Source organism: Castanea sativa, chromosome 6 (genome assembly GCF_040712315.1).
Source record: "Castanea sativa cultivar Marrone di Chiusa Pesio chromosome 6, ASM4071231v1".
NCBI lineage: Eukaryota > Viridiplantae > Streptophyta > Magnoliopsida > Fagales > Fagaceae > Castanea > Castanea sativa.
Genome location: NC_134018.1, coordinates 56891853 through 56912591, shown reverse-complemented (window position 1 = coordinate 56912591; position 20739 = coordinate 56891853). Strand labels below are relative to the sequence as shown.

The 20739-nt window shown below is 35.5% G+C and overlaps 1 protein-coding gene across 2 annotated transcripts; it reads left to right on the top strand.

Moving 5' to 3' along the window:
• The first annotated feature begins 3437 nt into the window (after nucleotides 1–3437).
• On the top strand, nucleotides 3438–19440 carry LOC142641648 (mediator of RNA polymerase II transcription subunit 12). 2 transcript variants are annotated; one of them, XM_075816125.1, is made up of 13 exons: nucleotides 3438–3575; nucleotides 5246–5440; nucleotides 6639–6698; nucleotides 6998–7103; nucleotides 7834–7902; nucleotides 8068–8121; nucleotides 8300–8407; nucleotides 9265–9414; nucleotides 9511–9858; nucleotides 10008–12358; nucleotides 13501–16092; nucleotides 17001–17334; nucleotides 18602–19440. In XM_075816125.1, exons 2-13 carry the CDS (start codon nucleotides 5313–5315, stop codon nucleotides 19055–19057), a joined length of 6756 nt encoding a protein of 2251 aa, XP_075672240.1. In that variant the 5' UTR covers nucleotides 3438–3575; nucleotides 5246–5312; the 3' UTR covers nucleotides 19058–19440. The 2 variants fall into 2 exon arrangements, with proteins under 2 accessions (XP_075672240.1, XP_075672239.1); XM_075816124.1 differs by lacking the exon at nucleotides 3438–3575 and adding an exon at nucleotides 3618–3850.
• Nucleotides 19441–20739: the final 1299 nt, after the last annotated feature.

Genomic DNA, 20739 nt, shown 5'->3' with positions numbered 1-20739 from the left:
TAGCTACTTTAAGTTAAAAACAATGATATCTGGGGAAAACTCATGATGGTGCTCACCGTAGAACGGAATATAGTACAAATTAAAAACAGATGAGGCTATGTCTGATAGCCTAAACACGGTAGAGTAATTGCAATGTTAAGTTAAAGTGGAAAGTTGGTTTCGTGATGTTGACCCTACAAAATTTACTGCAGTTGCTTTACTTTTCATACTTGCAAGAAATACAGGGAGTGCAATTTTGCAAAATATTAGTTTGGAAAGATATTTACTCACTGTAACACGAAACCTTTTAATGTCAAGTGAGCTTAGTCCTAAAATTGGTCATTGAGAAATAATTACAATATACCGTTAAGTTTGCAGTTTGAACCATTTCTTTTTTAAATTCCCCAACACTTTATATATGGAGATGTGCTAATTCAGTTACAAGGCCTTTGACTTGGTCACATTATTGACTAAACGTATTTATGAATTGTTTATTTCTAGTAACTTATTTGCATAGTGTTTATCAAAACATATAGTTTTTGGTAATTTTTATATGAACAAGTTTGGCTATAAATTTAGTTGTAGTCTAAGGCTACAACTATAGAAATTAACATGGTTACAAAATTTGAAAATTTAATTATTGGATTGCGTGTTTTTTATGTAATAAACACACACATCAAATTTTGCGTCAATTGGATGATATTTACTATTTGATTCATAAACTTATTTTTTAGGCAAAATTTTATACCATATAAACTTGAAATTTAAACATTTGATTAAGGGCATAGCGGTGACTCATCTAGAATTTCTTTTTTGGGGAGTCATTAAGAAACTTACATTAAACAAAATTTAATAAAAAAATAACTTGACTATATTGAATTATCGACAAAAAAAAATCACACAAATATATGACATTTTACTATTTTCTTCCACAAGTTTTCATATTTTGACATCATTATGAGTTTTCATTATATATTGTCAATGTGGGTAGATGTGACCATTTTATTTTGTAAAGTTTGTATACAATATTTGTATTTTTATGCAATTTTCATTATCTATTTGTCAATGTTTTATAAAAATATTTTAAACTGAATGATAAAATTCAACTCACGTGCAATGTATTAATTATCAACCCAAAGAGCCACACACAGGGACGAAGTCAGGACTTTGAGTTAAGGGGGACAATTCTGACCTCTAGCTCGGCGGCTTCTTAGCTGTTGAGTTTTTTTATATTTTTTTTTATATTTTTTTTATAGTTTTTGATGTGTGCGTTTGTTGGTTAAAGACAAAATTATTCTGTTTAAAATTTTTAAAGGGCCAGTTGTTTGTTTGAGTAAAATTGGTTAATTGGACTTAATTTTTTTTTAAAAACTTTGCTATTGGTGATTTATGTTGTTGCACAAATGTTTTTGGGCTAGTACATGTTGTTTTAGATTTTAGATCTATAAATTTTTTTTAATGGCCTTTAAAATGAGGAATGTGCTAGAAGTATATTACTGATATAGTGAGCAATTATTGGTAAGTAAAAAAGTGATGTAAATGATAGGCTTAGATGCGAACTAATAATAATTTGTACCTCAACAGTTTATAAAAATGCTGTAAATAAGTTCATAACTGTAACGTTACTCTAAAAAAATCAATGATATTGTTAAGAGGGGGCAAAATGTAATTTTATAGAACAAAATTGCTAAAATTAATGCATATATATATATATATATATATACAGACTAATATTTTTTTTTTAAAAATTTAGGAGGGGCTGTTGCCCCCCTGGTCAATTAATGCCTCCGTCCTTGGCCACACACATCCATACATATACAAATAATACAATATGTATCTACTTAACCAATCAAATGTTTGAAAAATCACTAACTTTACTATTTTTTAATCACCAATTTTATAAAAAAATGTTATTATAACATGATAACAATAAACACACATGTAACAAGCCTTCTATATTTCCTAATTATTAAATTATATGAAGTTATATTATATTTATACTATACACACACATTTACACAAATAACATTATAGCAAAAAAAAAAGAAAAAGAAAAGATAAAGCACACAATCAGTATTTGACAAACACTCACACAAATAATATATAAATTTATAATAATAAAAAAGATACACTTATAACTCACATACACTCACTATTTACTTTTAAAGTTAGAGATACCAATAGCCAGATAGAGAAAAGAGATTCATGAGAGATAGATCTATGATTTTATGTTATTGGTTGGTTTTGGGATGGATTGATTTGTGTTATTTAGTTTTGGGTTGAACTTATCTATGTCAAAGTGTGCAAGATTTAAGTTAGGGTGTGCAAAAATATTTTTAAAGGTAAATTAAACTAATAAAATAATATTTTATACATATAAATTTTTTTTTTATCAAGTCAAGGGGTTCATTTGAAATCCCTTGAAGCATTAGTAACGCCGCCCCTATGATATAGTTATTGATCTTTGATATTTTAGAAATTTTGCAATTAACGAGGATATAAAAAGACAATATAATACAATAACAAATTTTTGTTAAAATTTACATCAAATAAAAAGATATCGAGTAGAGTGATAGCTTTAAGTTATAATTAAATTTGTAACCAAACTTTATCATTTTGTTTATATATAAAAAAAGAAGCTAAAATACATTATTTGCAAAAAAAGAAAAAGAAAAAAGAAAAAGACAAGTAACACGTTTTTTTAACAATTCCCACAGTAATTTATTTTACTTTCAGCTAATGCACAACTTTTAAAAATATATATTTTTAAATGATTGTATGATTACACATATTATTATTTTAAACAAAACAAACCAATATAAAAATAAGCACTTCCTTTCCCTAAAAAATAAAAAATAAATAAAAAGCCCATCCAAAAAAAAAAATCAGGAATAGTGCATTTCCAATTTAGGTTACTGTGGGATAAAGTTTTTCCTTTGTTTAGAAATGGCATTCTCTCACCAAGTAGACAACAACATGTCAACATGTGGATGAAAGAAAGTGCATGAATCCATGATCCCATTAACGTTGTGTACTTTAGATCTATCAAAAACCTCACTTACTAAAATTGTAAAATCCCTGTCAATTCTTAAAAATTTTCCTGTCCATAAAGCAAAAAAAAAAAATCGTAATCGCAATTAATGCTCATCAAACACATACACACACCATACCATACTAATGACTAGGATCATCAATCGTAGCACCAACCCAAAATGACAATTCAGTCCCTAAAAAAATCATGTCCACACCTAAGTTTTTAGATAATTAACGAGGGCAAAACAGGAAAAAAAAAGAAAAAATTGCAACGATCTTGGGTCTAAAAATTTATTCTAATAAACTTCAAAGGAAGCAACAACAACAACAATAAACAGAGGCGTACGTATCATCGTCATCACCATCAGCAACCCAACAAAAAAAGCTTTAAGCGAGTCAAAGCCCCTCAAACCCCGAGACTCTTCTTCTTCTTCTTCTGCTGCTTCTTCTTTTTCTGTGTTTCTCTCTCTAAATCTATATCTTTCTTTCTCTCTCTACAAAGTTTAATTTTTTTCTTTCTTCGAATTCTCTCTCTCTTCTTTCGATTCCCAAATCTCTCAGAGGTACGCCTATCCGAATCGCGATATTTTTGTTTTCGTGTGTGTGTGTGTAATTTTTTTGGGTTTTTCTTTATTCCCATTCTGTCCCAAACATTTTCCCTCTTTTTACGATATTGCCATCAAACCCTAGCTCTGCTATATTTTCATTTTTTTTTTCTCTCTCTCTACAAAGCCCAATCTCTCCCCCCCTTGTAGTTCACTACGCTTCGTGTTTCCCCAGAATAGGAATTGGAATTCTATCAAAACCCTAGCTCTGGTTTCTCTGCTTCAAAATCATGGTGTGTTTTCTATTAGATTTGAATATTTTGTGCTGCGAACTTTATTTTCTTAATGGTTAATTTCGATTAAGAAATTTAGATTGAATTTGAAAAATTTTAGGGTATTTAAGTAGATTGTTGGGTTTTTGGTTTTTATTTTTTATTTTTTGGTTTCTTGTAACGGTTATGAGTTGCTTCTTTTTTTTTGGAGGAGGGATTTTGAACTTGTTTTGAGCTACTTGGGCGATTAGGTTTAGCTAGAAAAGTTCAAAATTCAAAGTAATTTTGTGGATGGGTGCTTAGATTTGATCTGTTAACGCAATTCTATTGCTGTGTTGGTATTGAGCTTGAAATTTGATTCACAGAAGCTCCAAACTCTAGGGCTGTGCTTAATTTTTAGTGCAAAGTTTTGAACCATAAAATTATGATTATTGACATTGGCAACTACTAGGACTGAATATTTTACTTAGTTTTATATGTTTTATCATTTTATTATTAGCAACTCCAAACTACTATAAGTTAGCTTCTTGAAATTGTTGGGTGATGAAGGATTTTACATTTGGGCAGGAGTGATTAGTTTTGAGAATGTTACTCTTTATGATTTGCTTGGGTTTCAAAAATGTTCGTTCGTTTACATGTTTGAAATCTTAAGTTTTGTCTGCTCCAAATATCGGGTTATGTTTTTATGTTTCTTATTTATTTGTTTTCCAGATGGGGGGTAAGGCTAGAAGTTAGCAACTTTGACTGGTTAAGCCAGGAGTTCATTATCTTTGTTGTTTATGGATAAATTTTTTTAAGTGTTGCATCTCCAAAGTCAAAATTTCTGGTTCATGCTTATAAGAGAGTGCAACGCTTCATTTATATGTCTTTCCTGGTAATTAAACCACCGGCAATTTAGAGTTCAAAATTGTAAGTTTCCCTCCAAAAACACCATTTGACATGCTATCTTAAATTTAGGCAACTTTAACAATAAACTGAAGTAACATATAGCAAACAAGAAAGTTCCTGCATATATGGATATCTTGGTTATGCAACTATCTAGTTTTAGCTCAATGTTTTCCCATACATTCTTTCTCCCAGCTGTGTGATGTTTTACGTACATATTCTAGCACTAATGCTAGTAGGTCTGGCGGTACACATTCAATTTAACACATTTGTGTTACACAGACTGGGTTTCATAGATTCAGTGCTTAAGATCAATGCAGTTTTTGTGGTTAGACTTGTATTCTGAAGCAGTTGATAAAGTTCATTATTCATTGACTATATGTTTAAGGTCATATGTTAGGACCCCTTTGTTTAGCATCTAACTTTCTTCCCTAAATTGTTAATGATTTTGGTATATTATTCGACTATATGAATTATGTGGTAAATTCCTTTGGTTAGACATATTCTAGTGAACTTGTTTTTGGAATGCAGTTTAGCTTTCACAACTTCTAATAGCGGCTTGATGCTGGGGGCAGTATGCCGGTGATAGTTGGGAGAAATGCAAAGGTATCATGCTGCCAGCTGCACTAGTGCAGTTAATAACAGTGCAATAGGTGGGCCATCAGCTAGGGAGACTGCCCGAGCTGATTCATCTTCACTGTCATCTAATTTTTCACTGAATTCTAGGTAAATGGGTTCCATAAATATCAGTCTTCTCATGCTCTTTTTTGCAGATAATGAACAACTGTACTGTCTACTTCCACCCCACACATTGTTTATATTTAGTTTTCGATTTAGCATTATTATGACCATACCCTTTCTGGTTTATGCTATGATTAGATTCCAATTAATAGCTGCCGGTTGGATTCAGAGAGTAGGTTATTGAGTGTCCCATGCCTGTTCACTTTGTTATCATAATTAATTGTCTTTTGATGCAATTTACCAATTGATTTTTCTAGAAATTATGGCATTCTTTATTGTTGTTCATTTCCATTTTTGCAATATCATATGGTAGTGGTAATTGCATGTATGCATTTCCTTTGTTTCTTACTGCACCATAAGTGATGAAGTATGGAAATTAGTGGAATACTTTGAATCAGGAACTAGTTCTCTAATCTTTGTCTTTCTATGCTATCAATACTTTGTATGACTATTTTTTTAGAAATCTTTGTGAGCCTAGATTCTGCAAGTTAGAGCTTTGTTTGTTGATGGTGATGCACTAGCTGTTTGGCAAATTTTGTGCACTTGGTATCCTACTGTTCCTTTTGTAAGTGAGAAAATTAATTGAAAAGTGGAAATGGGAAAAACTCTAATGGACTGGAAGTAAACAAGAGGAACCTATAGGAAAAAACCAGAAAAAGAGGAAAAAAAATAGATGAAGAAAGGAATCAAGAGCCTTATTTATCCCAAAAAAAGAAAAAAAGACAAGAGAAAGGAATCAAGAGCCTTAGATGTAGCCATCATATCAACTAGCGGGTTCAAGAATAGAGGGTTTAATCCTATTAAGAGAAACTTGACACCATCAAAAGTTTGACTATTCCTGCTCCGCCATGGGTTCTCCATTAGGTATGATGACTCTGCACATCATATCCTATAAACTTTATGCTTTTCAAACCTTCCTTCCTGACTAGCCAAACAAGTAAAAGACTAACCCAAGAGGTCTTTAATGTCTGACACAATGCAGGGCCCTTTTTTTTCTCATCAGGAAAACCTCTCCCAATTGTTTTAATCATTCTTTACACTTTTGTAGAATATCTTTAATTCCTGATCTAACACAGACTAAATTGTTCAAGTAGAGGTTTTTTATTTTTATTTTTTGTAATGTATTTATCAGATTATGCTTTTAACAAATAGTTATGATATTATCATTTGACATTTTGTGTAGGCGGTCCTCTCAACTGACTGCATACAAGTTGAAGTGTGATAAAGAGCCTTTAAATTCTCGGTAATCTTTGCAACAGAATTGCATCTTCGTTTTGTTGTTTTTACCTGTTTTTCCCTTTTCGTAAACTGTTTTGGATTGGAAAGTACACAGAGTAATGTTGTATTTCAATTTCTTATGCATTTTGGTCTCCTTTGTTTGCATTTCATTGAAATAGTGAACTATTACCTATCAAAAAAATGAAACAGTGAACTAAAAAGTGTAGAACCTGCTGGTTGTTCTGATGTTTTGCATCTAGAGCTATTCTAATGGTGCTATAGTTCTTATCTCGTTTTATAATTTTGTCACTCTTTTAATCTCAGACTTGGGCCTCCTGACTATCACCCTCAAACTCCAAATTGTACTGAGGAGACTCTCACCAGAGATAATGTGATACATGGTTACAGGGAGACCATCGAGGGAATTGAGGTACATTATTATCTGATTAATACATTCAATTAATTCTCCAAGAGGGAGTATGTATGCATGTGGAGGTTATTTCTATATGTTGAATTGTGAATGCATTACGTAAGTTTCAATAATTAGGTCATTATGAATTTAGAGTGTATTTGGATGAGTTTATTTTCATTTCCCTATTTCACTATGAGTTTATTTTTATAAGCTGTGTAATATTATAGTTTTACTTGGTGAAAGTGAGGCTTTAAAAAGCTGTACATAAGCTGGCAGTGAAAAAAAATCTGGGATTTTAAGCTAAAACAAACATTCCCTTAGAAAACCAACCAGCATTTATATTTTTGAATTTTGGTTACATTATCAATGCAGTAGTCAGTTGACATATAATGATGTAAGGTTTTTGAGATACTTTCCTATGGAGACATCCTGGGATCCCCTCCACTTCCAACTATTGAATTATTAAAAAATAAAAATAAAAAAGTGTATAGATTCCCAACTATTGAATTATATATATATAAAAAAAAAGAATATAGAGATTTTTTTACTTATAAAAAAAAAATTTGAAAATTTTTTGTATGGTTAAAAGCCTTGGAATAGTATTGATATTGATAGGCAGGTATTGAGTGTTGAATAAACTTCCTTTAAGAAGTTTGCATTGAAGGATATCAGTGCAACAAACTCAACTCTTCTATATTCTCCTTTGGTGGTTATTATCTAACTTGGTTTAACTTGTTGAGTGTGTTAGGAATCTAGAGAGATCTCATTGACTCAGGTTCAAACTTTCACTAAGCCTATTATCATCAAGTGCAAAGAGGTAGTAGTCTGTTTTGTTACTATTCTTCAAATTATCTCAAACTTCACTCTCTTCATGTTTGATTCCTTTCTCATTCTTTCCCAGAAGTGGAAAAAAATAGAGATTCCTTTCTGGAAAAATGATCATGATGCTAAATGATTTGTGATTGTTTACTTTTCTTTGCAGGCAATCAGGAAACGCCTTAGGGCTATCAATGAATCTCGTGCTCAAAAGCGGAAGGTGATGAACTATTTTCTCAACTATTATTGGCAATTAGCGAAGAATAGATTTAAACCTTTTAGCTGTTTGTGCGCATTTAAACCCATGTGCATTTTTTAGTGGCTTCAGTCTTGCCTATTAGGGGTTTTCAGGTTTTGAAATGAAATTTGATGCTGTATGTTTTTTCTTACTATGACAGGCTGGTCAGGTTTATGACGTGCCTCTTTCTGGTTCACAATTAACTAAACCCGGCATCTTTCCTGAACAAAGACCATGCGGTGAAGACTTCAAGAAGAAATGGATTGAGGTATGTCTTCTATTTTTCTTCAATACCATTGTGCCTGTACCATAATGATTGATGACATTTTTTATTCTTTTTTTCCTGGTTGATTAATTACATTTATTACCATTAGTTACCTACCCAAAAAAAGAAACATTTATTACCATTACTTGGAAAATGTATGTAAAATTTTTACTCCAATAGCCAAGAGAAACGCTAATAGTCCTTTGTTGTATTTACTAGCCTAGAAGCCTATGTGTTTTCCCAGTTGCCAACTTTTTGGTAAATAAGATATGCTTTTAGGGGAGCAGAAAAGGCTACCATATGGCACTTGTCAGTTTTTGGCTTTATGGTGATTCAGGGTAGTCTCTGTTATGTTAGTACTCTTGGACATTACTAACAAATATAAATACTGTAGTGCTATGTTTCTTGATTTGATATGGTTAAGAAACTTTTTTTTTTGGATAAGTGATATGGTTAAGAAACTCTTGCCTTTATGGGAATTATAAGTTCTTATATGGGATGTTGAATGCTATCAGAAATGTTGAGATGACATCTGTGTGTGGCACGTTAAGGAAATTGGTTGCATCATAAAGTTTAGATGCCCAGTCTTCTCACTTGATTGCTAGGATTCGACATTTGCTGTAGTTTTTTTTTTTTTTTAAATTTTTTTTCTTGAAGGTAATTTATATACTTAAAAAAGCGACTATCAGTGAAGTTGGCTACCTATGATAAAGCATCTCAACTTTATTGTCTCTGTTGAGCATTTCTGAATGTGCTTAGATTTTTTATTGACAAAAAATGCACATATCAGAATCTTAACTTAATAATTATTTGACACTGACTTCCTTTTCATTTTCCTTCCAAAAATATATATATTGCAGGGTCTATCACAACCACACAAACGATTACGTTCTTTGGCTGATCATGTCCCTCATGGATATGGGAGGAGATCCCTCTTTGAAATTTTAATTAGAAATAATGTTCCGTTACTGAGAGCAACTTGGTTTATTAAAGTGACATATCTTAATCAGGTATGAATGTGTGCACACTTGTACCCACAAGTTAATCAATCGTTTTTTGGCTATTTTTAATATTGGAAGGTAGCAGATTATGGTTGTATTTTGCAGGTTCGGCCTGGTCCTACAGGTATCTCTTCTGGGGTGCCTGACAAAGCTCAGTTTACCCGCACTGAGCTCTGGACAAAAGATGTTATTGATTATTTGCAATACCTCTTGGATGATTTTTTGTCAAGAAATAAATCTCATTCTAATCCGCACAGCAGAGATCGATCACCACAAGTGTCTTATGCTGGGTCTCTACAGCATAGGAGTGATCCAGCATCAGCAGTCCTTGATGGTGAGGAGCCTTCCCTACATTTTAAATGGTGGTATGTATCACGTCTATTGCAATGGCACCATGCAGAAGGGATACTTCTTCCCTCTCTTATCATTGATTGGGTTCTAAATCAACTACAGGTACTGTTTTTGCTCTTACCTTTTTTTTTTCTTCAGATTAAAACAGAACTAATGTGCTCTTAAAAATATTGATAAAACCTTTTGGTTTCCTTTTTAAGTACATGAGGTTCCATTCTCTATGGTTTTAATTTCATATTTTTGCTCTTCAGGAAAAAGAAACCCTTGAGATTTTGCAGTTGCTGCTGCCTATTATATATGGCGCTTTAGAAACTGTTATTTTATCTCAAACGTATGTACGAAGTCTTGCTGGAGTAGCTCTTCGTTTCATTCATGAGCCTTCTCCTGGTGGATCAGATCTAGTGGATAATTCGCGGAAGGCATATACAACCTCTGCACTGGTTGAGATGCTTCGGTATTTAATACTGGCTGTACCTGATACATTTGTTGCATTGGACTGCTTTCCCTTGCCACCCTGTGTGGAATCTCATGCAGTAAATGATGGGAATCTCATATCAAAGATATGTGGGGATGTAGAAAAGATTAAAAATTGTTCTGCAGAAGCTGCTTCTATGTTCAAAAGTAAATTTCTTGATACTCAATATCAATCCTTGGCCTTTGATCATGTTGTTTCCTCAATTCAGAAACGTGCTGATGCTCTTGCAAAAGCTGCAAGTCCTGGCTATCCAGTTCATAGTCTAGCAAAAGCTGTACAGATCCTGGATAAATCTCTTGTGCATGGAGATGTCAGAGGGGCTTGTAAGTTTCTGTTTGAAGATCATTTTGACAGTGCTATTGCTGAAGGTTGGATTGCAGAAGTAAGCCCATGCTTGAGATCATCGTTGAAGTGGATTGGGAATTTGAGTTTATCATTTGTTTGTTCTGTATTTTTCCTTTGTGAGTGGGCAACATGTGATTTCAGGGATTTTCGGACTGCTCCGCCTCATAACCTGAAGTTCACAGGCAGAAAAGATTTTTGTCAATTATATATTGCAATTCGAATTTTAAAGCTGAAGATAAGAGATTTGCAAAGTTCAGCTCGAGGCAAGAGTGAGAGCTCCCTTGGAGTTGGTAGCTTTGAAACTAAAAATAATTTAAAAAGTTTGGATGGAAGAAGTGTAAATTCAGATCTATTTGAGAGCCCCGGTCCATTACATGATATCTTAGTGTGTTGGATTGATCAGCATGATGTACGCTATGGAGAAGGTAGCAAGCGCCTTCAGCTACTCATAGTGGAACTCATACGTGCTGGCATATTTTACCCCCTGGCATATGTGAGGCAGCTGATTGTAAGTGGAGTTGTGGATATGAATGGACCCGTGGTTGAGCTTGAGAGACGGAAGAGACATTATAAAATCTTGAAGCAGTTGCCTGGGCTCTTTTTGCGTGATGCTTTGGATGAAGCAAGGATTGCTGAAGGGCCAAATCTCTTGGAGGCCATTCAAGTCTATTCAAACGAACGTCGCCTTGTACTTCGAGGGCTGTTCTGTGATCAACAGAAAAATTCAAATGCTGCAAATATATCAACTCAAAAGCCAATCCCTGGGAAAGATGTCGCTTCCCAAGCTTCCATTGATCAGTGGAAAACTGCTCAGTCATCGTCCTATGTATTGCCTGTCAAGAATGCCAAAAATGATTTTGATGTTGAGGAACTGAAGATGGCAATCATGGTACTGTTGCAGCTCCCAAACAGTTCATCTTCATCCAAAGATACCGGACTTGATGAATCTCAAGGGAGTGTCAAGAGGCCTTTTGGGTTGCTTAGCAACAAAGTGGATCTGGTGGAAGATACACCTGGGTGTGAAGAATGTAGAAGGGCAAAGAGGCAAAAATTAAATGAGGAAAGGAGCTCTTACCTTCAAGTACATTCACCGATTCTTTCAGATGATGAAGATACTTGGTGGATGAGGAAGGGGCCTAAATCCTTGGAGTCCTTTAAAGTTGAACCTCCACTTAAGTCAAGCAAATCAGTCTCCAGGACCCGGCAGAAGACTGTTCGCAAAACTCAGAGTCTTGCTCAATTAGCAACTGCTAGGATTGAGGGTAGCCAGGGAGCATCTACAAGTCATGTATGTGATAATAGGGTAAATTGCCCTCACCATAAATCTGGAATGGAAGGAGAGACTCCTAAGTCAATTGATGGAATCAGATCAAACTATTGCAGGGATATTGTTGCTATTGGAAAAACATTAAAGAAGCTGCGTTTTGGAGAGAAGAGGACCATTACAGTTTGGTTGATGACTGTTGTGAGGCAGCTTGTTGAAGAAACTGAAAAGACTGTAGGCAAGGCTGGCCAGTTTGGTAGGCCTTTCACTCCTGTTGATGATAGGAGCTCTATAAGGTGGAAGCTTGGCGAGGATGAGCTGTCTGCTTTACTGTATTTGATGGATGCTACTAATGATTTAGTTTTGGCAGTCAAATTTCTCCTTTGGTTGTTTCCAAAGGTGCTCAGTAGCTCCAATTCTACCATCAGTTCTGGGAGGAATGTTGTGATGCTGACAAGGAATGTGGACAACCAAGTGTGTGAAGTAGGGGAGTCATTTTTGTTATCGTCCCTCAGAAGGTGCAATCTCAATTTTTTAGTTAAATCTAATAGCTTTTTCATTTCTGGAATTTTTATTTCTTTTCCTCTTTTATTTATTTATTTATTCTTTTATCTAATAAATTATATAGCATTGTTACGTTGCTATTTTGTTTCTTTTCTGTTGTGAATTTGATTAAATCTGCAATCTGCTGAGCATTTATTTGTCATGTATCGTTAGCCTTTTCCTGTCTTTCTTTTCTTCGTACCAGTCATTGCCTCCTGGTTTCACACTTATCAATGTCCAATGTCTTTGGTTACCTTTTCCTCCCTTTAGATCTGCTAGATGAAACAGAATGTTACATATGCCAGTCTGTCTGCACTCAACTTTTTGTGGGCAACTAACTCTAGATTAAATGACACCTCACCCCCCTCCTCTAGGGCAGTAAGATCAAGGTTGGTTCAACACCAATCTGGTGCTTGTGTAATTTACCAATTTGTGTCACTGTTAAACTATATCTTAAATCCCTCCTCTCATTGGATGCCGTTTGTTTTTATTTGCAACCATCTGAATTTTACAACTTACAGCACTGGGAAGACATTTTTGGTGCCATTTTTGACAAAGTTTATGTACCTGTTATATATGTCACCAATCTGCAGGTCATGCTTTTCAAACTCTCTCTTTTATTAGTTATAAAGCATTTGAAACTTCAGCTACAACTCATTTGGCTCAAATAACTTATTTATTTTCCAGGGAAAGCTGGTACTTCTCTCATAATAATTGGTTGGGGGTGAGGTCATGGGTTTAAGACCCACTAGGTGCATATGTAGCTTACCAATAATAATAATAAAAAATTGCCAGGGAAAACATCTCTCATGATCCAGAAAACTATTTTTTTGTTCTTAGCTTTATGAGGAACTTGTTTTCCAAAGTTTGTCTTCCATGAATTTATCTAAAAAAAATTCTTCTATTCTAGTTTATAGTTGTACATGGCACACCTAGAGAGATTAATGATCCAGATCTTATTGAGCCACTTGTGCATTTCTTCTAGAAACATGCGGTTCTCCTATGCATATTATTTTCCTTTTCATCTGTGCATGGCTTCTCTATAGTATCTTGGTACTGTGCTGATTCAATTCTAATTTAGCTTGTCTTAAATGCCTAACACTTAGATTTGGTTCAGGTATGAGAATGTGCTTATTGCAATGGATCTTATTCCTGAAGCCTTGTCAGCTGCGATGCATCGTGCTGCAGCAGTAATGGCCTCAAATGGAAGAGTTTCAGGTTCAGCAGCCCTGGCGTATGCTCGATATCTGTTGAAGAAATATTGCAATGTGGGTAGTGTCATAGAATGGGATAAAAATTTCAAAACGACATATGATAAGAGACTTATATCTGAACTTGAACGATCAGCGGATGGAGATATAGGGTTTCCACTTGGTGTACCGGCAGGAGTTGAAGATCTTGATGATTTTTTCCGTCAGAAGATAGGTGGTGGCCGATTTTCACGAGTGGGTATGAACATGAGAGATATAGTGCAACGACATATTGATGAAACTTTAAACTATTTTTTTGGTAAAGAGAGAAAACTTTTTAATACTGGAAAAGTTCCTGCTGTTGAAAAATGGGATGATGGAAATCAGGTGGCTCAACAAATAATTATGGGAATAATGGAATGCATTAGGCAGACTGGAGGTGCTGCTCAAGAAGGAGACCCCTCATTGGTCTCTTCTGCGGTTTCTGCCATTGTTGGTAATATTGGGCCAACTATTGCGAAAATGCCAGATTTTACAGGCAGTAATTATACAAATTTTTCATCTGCAACATTTTCATCAAATTTTGCTAGACACATTTTACGCATCCATATAACTTGCCTATGCCTGCTTAAGGAAGCTCTTGGAGAGCGACAAAGCCGTGTATTTGAGATTGCTCTTGCAACAGAAGCTTCTTCTGCTCTTGCTCCAGTTTTTGTTCCTGGAAAGGCATCTCGCACTCAGTTATTATCTTCTGAAGCTCCTGAATCAAATACAAATATGTCTAATGACAGTTTGAACAATTCTGCAAAGGTCGTTATTGGAAGAGCAACAAAAATTGCAGCTGCTGTTTCTGCACTTGTGGTTGGGGCGGTTATTCATGGGGTTACTAGCCTGGAGAGAATGGTTACTGTGTTCCGTTTAAAGGAAGGATTGGATGTAATTCAATTTGTAAGGAATACAAGATCCAATTCAAATGGAAATGCCCGTTCAATGGGCGCTTTGAAGGTGGATAACTTGGTTGAAGTTTATGTGCATTGGTTTAGGCTGCTTGTCGGAAACTGTAGAACTGTTTCTGACGGATTGATTGTGGAACTCTTGGGTGAACCATCCATAGTGGCACTTTCAAGGATGCAGCGAATGCTCCCTCTTAGTTTGGTCTTTCCACCTGCCTATTCAATATTCGCCTTTGTTTTGTGGCGACCATTCATTCTGAACACAAACCTTGCAGCCCGTGAAGAAATTAACCAATTATATCAATCTTTAACAATGGCCATAGGTGATGCCGTAAAACACTTGCCTTTTCGAGATATATGTTTCAGAGATAGTCAGGGTTTCTATGATCTTGTAGCTGCGGATGTTTGTGATGCTGAATTTGCAGCCATGCTGGAGTTGAATGGTTCAGATATGCATTTGAAATCAATGGCCTTTGTTCCTCTCCGTGCAAGGCTTTTTCTAAATGCCATTATTGACTGTAAAATGCCACAATCTTTATTTACAGTGGATGATGGGAGTCGAATTTCTGGGCAGGGTGAAGCTAGGGTCCAATATCTGGAGAATGAAAAGCTTATGGATAAGCTTGTACATGTTTTAGATACCCTGCAACCAGCAAAATTTCATTGGCAATGGGTGGAGCTCAGGCTTCTCTTGAAAGAACAGGCCCTCATTGAAAATCTTGAGAACCATGATAAGTCCTTAGTGGATGCTATACGGTTGTCCTGGCCTACTTCTGAAAAAGCTAATGCTTCTGATAATGAGAACAATTTTATTCAAATCATCCTCACAAGATTACTGGTCAGACCTGATGCTGCGCCCCTTTATTCAGAGGTTGTTCATCTTTTTGGACAATCACTGGATGATTCAATGTTGCTACAGGCTAAATGGTTCCTGAAAGGCTCGGATGTTCTTTTTGGTCGCAAAACAATCAGACAAAGGCTTTTTAATTTTGCTGAGAGTAAAGGTCTTTCAACAAAGGCCCAGTTTTGGAAGCCTTGGGGCTGGTGTAATTTTGGTTCTGATCCAGTACCAAAGAGGGGAGGGGATAAGAAGAAATCTGATGTCACCTCTCTTGAAGAAGGGGAAGTTGTTGAAGAGGGGATGGACTCGAAAAAGTATGTGAAAGGGTCAACTCAAACATTGGACACTGAAAGTTCCAATCTCAGTCAGCAACAAGTTACTGAGAGGGCTCTCATCGAATTGCTTCTTCCTTGCATAGATCGAAGCTCTGATGAATCACGGAATTCCTTTGCAAGTGAGATGATCAAGCAGTTGAATACTATTGAACAACAGATAAATGCAGTTACTCGTGGGGCAAGTAAGCAGGCAGGAACAACTTCAGGAATTGAAGGACCATCAAACAAAGGAAATAATCGCAAAGCTGTGAGAGGTGGCAGTCCTGGATTAGCTAGACGTTCTACAAGCACAGCTGATTCTGCTCCGCCCTCTCCTGCAGCTCTGCGAGCTTCTATGACGTTGCGCTTGCAGTTACTCCTCAGATTTCTTCCTATAATTTGTGGAGATGGGTAATTATACAAGGACTTCTTAATCTTTTTTTATAGAAACTTATTGCATTGCCTGTGTAGTTTGTTGCTACCCCTAATCTTTTTTAGTATAACTTGTTCACATAAACCTCACTTGTTTTTTATCATTCTTCTCTCATCAGTTGTGTTCGGATTATTCCATTTGGCTAGGTACTTTTAAGTTAATTTTCTATTTACCCATGTATTTTGTCTCACTTAGAAAGAGAATCTAGCCAATCCCATTTATTGATCTCTACCAAATGGCCATTTTTCTTTGTTATCCTTGTATTCCTTCAAACAATTCTGTTTTTCCTTATGTACATCTAACCTCCTTCTTCATGTTCCTATTCTCATTCATTTAGTGATCCAATGAGGTTGATTTTTTCCTTTAAATTGCAGGAGTAATTATTATGTTCCCTCATTTCTAATATAGGACCTATTGTAAATGTTGATGGTTATAGTTTCATTATGTCCTGATTTCCAAGTGAGTTTCATTTTTGTGATGTTGGAAATTATGCCAATGAGGCCTAGCTCAAGTAGGCACTTCCTTCCTCCATAAAGAATGGGGTGGAGGATGAGGTTGTGGGATTAAGACCCATTGGGCTTTGTGTAACTTTCACCAATAGAAGAAAAAGCAGTGGGCAATTATGTGTGTTTTTGAAACTCTTCTTTTCTTAATGTTGTGTGTTTGTTGTCAAACAAATGCCACCCTTTCAAATTTCATAACCCAGAAGAAAGAAGGAAAGATGTGTTTGTCTTCAAGAGTAGAGTTTCTGATACTTATTTTATTTTAGTTTAGTACACTGCTTGCTAAAATGATGAGGTTGCATGATCCAATCTGTATAGTATCATAAGAGAATGAAAGAGCACATACATAATTTAAGCTAAGTTTCATATATTGGACTTCTCAGGGAACCTTCTGGGCGGGGTAATAGGCAGTTGCTTGCCTCCATAATACTTCGTCTCCTTGGAAATCGGGTTGTGTATGAAGATGCCGACCTTTCGCTATATCCCCTTCAGGGTTATCCATCTATGAGAGAGATGGAGTCTCCTGCAGAAGCTTCTTTTTCTGCCTTTGCTGATTTGTCAGGCGAAAGTCTCTTTGATCGTTTATTGCTGGTTTTGCATGGGTTGTTGAGTAGTTGCCGGCCGACTTGGCTTAGGTCAAAGCCTGCTTCCAAGTCAAGCAGCGAATTTACCAAAGAATCTTCTGGATTTGATCGAGAAGTAGCAGAGAGTCTGCAGGTTTGATCTCTATCTGCTCACTATTCAATTTTAATGTGCTTGCCTTAATGTATAACTTTGCATTAACCCTACTTCTAGTTTCATCCACTAAAACTATATCATTTGCAAAAATCATACACCAAAGGAGCTTTTGGTTCAATTTTGTGAGCTCATCCATCACTAGTGCAAAGAGATATGGACTTAATGCTGATCCTTGATGCATGCGTATAGTAATAGGAAACTCACTTGCGATTCCTTTTAAGTTATAATTTTTATGACAATTTCCTATTGAACTTCATACAATCTTATATGAAGCAAATTGACATACTTCTAAAACCATAATTTACTGTTAGTAAATTGAAGGATTTTTAACACCATAATTTACCATTGCAATAACACCACAATTCATTGTTAGCAAATTGACTGATTTTCAACAGAAGGGGTTCTATCTGTTACAGTATCAAATCTTTGTGCCAAATTGGAGGGGGGAAAAAAGGTTAAGGGTGTCTTATTGCAACAACATAAAAGTTCTATCTTTTAGTGCATTTTACCAAAAGGAGAATGTACAATAAAGAAGTTCAATATATATTTACACATTTATGTATTGATATTTTTTTCACTTACATTTAAGCATGCCTATATGTGTACATCAATGCGTGTGTGTGTGTGCATATGTAATTGTATTTTTCATATTAAAATACCCCCCCCAGCCCCCCAAACACACACACACACAAAAGAGTGAAAATTCCTGGTTCTGCTTGCAGTACTAGCAGCCGGGGTTTGAAATCTATCTCGATGCTAACCTAGTAACATCTAAAGATTGATCCCTCCAAATTAAATATATAAACGTAAAATGAATAAAATGTAAAAGAAAAGTAATAAAATGCCAAAATGTATTAATAAATATTTTTATATATACTTAAGTACTTGTAATCCTGTGTAAGTTACAAATTCATTGTTACAAAAAATTAAAGCTCTAAAAGCCCATGGATCATCTGTCACACTTTAACATGATAATGAATATTATATATTGCACCTATTAATAAAATCTCTAATTTACTCAAAAAGGAATCCTTAATGCCTAATTGGGAGGTCGAGCTAGAAATTGTGGGTAAATATGTTTAGAAGTTCAATTCTTTCTTTCTTTCCTTTTTTCCTTTTCTTTCTCTCCTTATCTTCAAATTTCTTACACTTAATTTCTCAGACCTTAATGCTCATATATTATAATGATGAAATTGTTAATGGAGAAATGGTTGCCTTACTGTGTAATTATTATCAACTTATGCAGAATGACTTATGTCGGATGCAACTGCCTGACACAATTCGGTTGCGAATCCAAACTGCGATGCCCATACTTCTTCCTTCTGTCCGATGCTTTGTTTCTTGTCAGCTACCATCTGTTCCAGTTGCTGCTCTTGCTTCTCTTCAACCCAGCATCTCCATTCCTGGGGTTTACTCGGGACATTTAAGCCCACCTCAGAGGAATACGGTTCCTTTGACACGAACTGCAACTAATGCATCAGCGAAGTCCAAGTTATTGCCATCACAGCTGGATCATGATATGGAAATTGACCCATGGACTCTCCTGGAAGATGGCGCAGGATCTGGGCCATCTTCAAGTAATACTGCTGTGATAGGCAGCGGTGACCATGCTAATCTTCGAGCATCCAGCTGGCTTAAGGGTGCTGTAAGAGTGAGGCGGACCGACCTCACCTACATTGGTGCAGTGGATGAGGATAGCTGATATAAGTTAACTTCATTCTTGATTTGGCTCCTGAGTGGACCCCTCCGCAGGTAATTTGAGGTTCTCATTTATTATTCATAATGGGCATCAAGATTACTGTTGCCCTTCTTGCCTTAATGGTGAAGGGAGCTGTTGAGAGGGATATTTTTTTGGGGTTGGTGGGGTCCTTGTTACAGAAATGTGAAGATAATGTTCTCATGCGGCCCATCCGACCGAGTCTCGGGCTCGCTTGACTACTAACCCTTTTGTCACCCCTATCTGGACTGTGCACTTCCGGATGCAGTTCGGAGGGTTGTTGTATATATAGAGATAATTGTTCACATTACCAATTGATCTGAGTAAAATATCGCAAGAATGATTTGTAGCTGTTCCATGCTTATCAATTTCTGGTTGCCGCTCTCTCTCTCTCTCTCTCTAAAATATATGTATGTACATGGTCATGTACAGCCACACATGTTATGTATATGTACGTACATATGCTTATTACATATTCACACACATGAACCATGCAAACCTATTATAAACAAATATTGTGTGAATGCATGCATGCTGGTGTGCATATGCTTGGGTTTGCATTTTCTTTCCTTCCCAAAAGGATGGTCCCCCCTTTCTTTCTATGGACACCCCAAAATGTTTTTCCTATTGTCGAAATTGAAGTTAATTTGTTTACTCCCTCAAAGTGCCCCAACTTCACATTAATTATGTTGAGGTAATGAAAGCATCGAATATATGTTAACAAAAAAAAGTAGATGCTTGTTTCTTAATATTTGGGCTTTTTCAAAGTGGATAATATTTATGGGACAAATTCTTCATATGCTTGCTTTTGTTCAAAACAAATCTTGATGGAGTATTCAAAGAAGTGAAATGCCAATCTGTGGATGCATCTAGGAGAATGGAAAACACTAAGGATGAACTTGCTGAATTTTCTTTTTAGGGACATGTATTGCTGTTTCTGACATCAGGATTTGAACTTGATTTCATTGTTCCAGTAGTTCTTGATGTGACCTCGTTATTGCTGTTGTCTCAGGCTATTGTCTGGGCTTTACATTTATTTTGGCCTTCCTAAAGCAATCATGTAAAATTACTTTTATTATTTGTTTTAAGCATTATTTCTCCTTGGTGGTGGTGGTTGGAGGGGAAAGTGGTGTGTGCCTGTGGGTTAGTTGTATTTATCATATCCTAGAACTTGTGTGCTGTGATGTTCTTTTGAACTGGCTATAGTTTGAAACTTCGAATTCATAATTGAATCTACGGAGTATCAACTTTGGTGGATGATGCACATGTTGTGACTGTGTATGGATAGTTTTGATGGAAGTAATGAATCACTTTGTAGAGGAATCACTGTAGTAAATTTCTTCATTAAGAATGACTTGTGGTAAGACAATATCATTGTCATTTACTGTCCGGTATTATCAGGTATCTGTAGAGTTGTTCAATTCTGCTTTTCAACTATAAGGGTCTGTGCAGGGTTGGGCTGAGCTTTATATTTCTTTTGGCCTTCATAAAACAATCATGTAAAATAACTTTTATTTATTTTTTTTAGCATTATTTCTCCTCGGTGGTGGTGGTGGTGGTGGTGGTTGGAGGGGAAAGTGGTGTGTGCCTGTGGGTTAGGTGTATTTAACATATCCTAGAACTTGAGTGCTGTGATGTGTTTTTGAACTAGCTATAGTTCAAATTCA

Excerpts from the sequence above, each read along its gene's own strand:
- LOC142641648 (XM_075816125.1), top strand. The coding sequence starts at position 5,313 with ATGCAAAGGTATCATGCTGCCAGCTGCACTAGTGCAGTTAATAACAGT. Across the intron at positions 8,122-8,299 it reads CTCGTGCTCAAAAGCGGAAG|GCTGGTCAGGTTTATGACGT; the intron begins GTGATGAACTAT and ends TTACTATGACAG. Across the intron at positions 9,859-10,007 it reads GGGTTCTAAATCAACTACAG|GAAAAAGAAACCCTTGAGAT; the intron begins GTACTGTTTTTG and ends TTTGCTCTTCAG.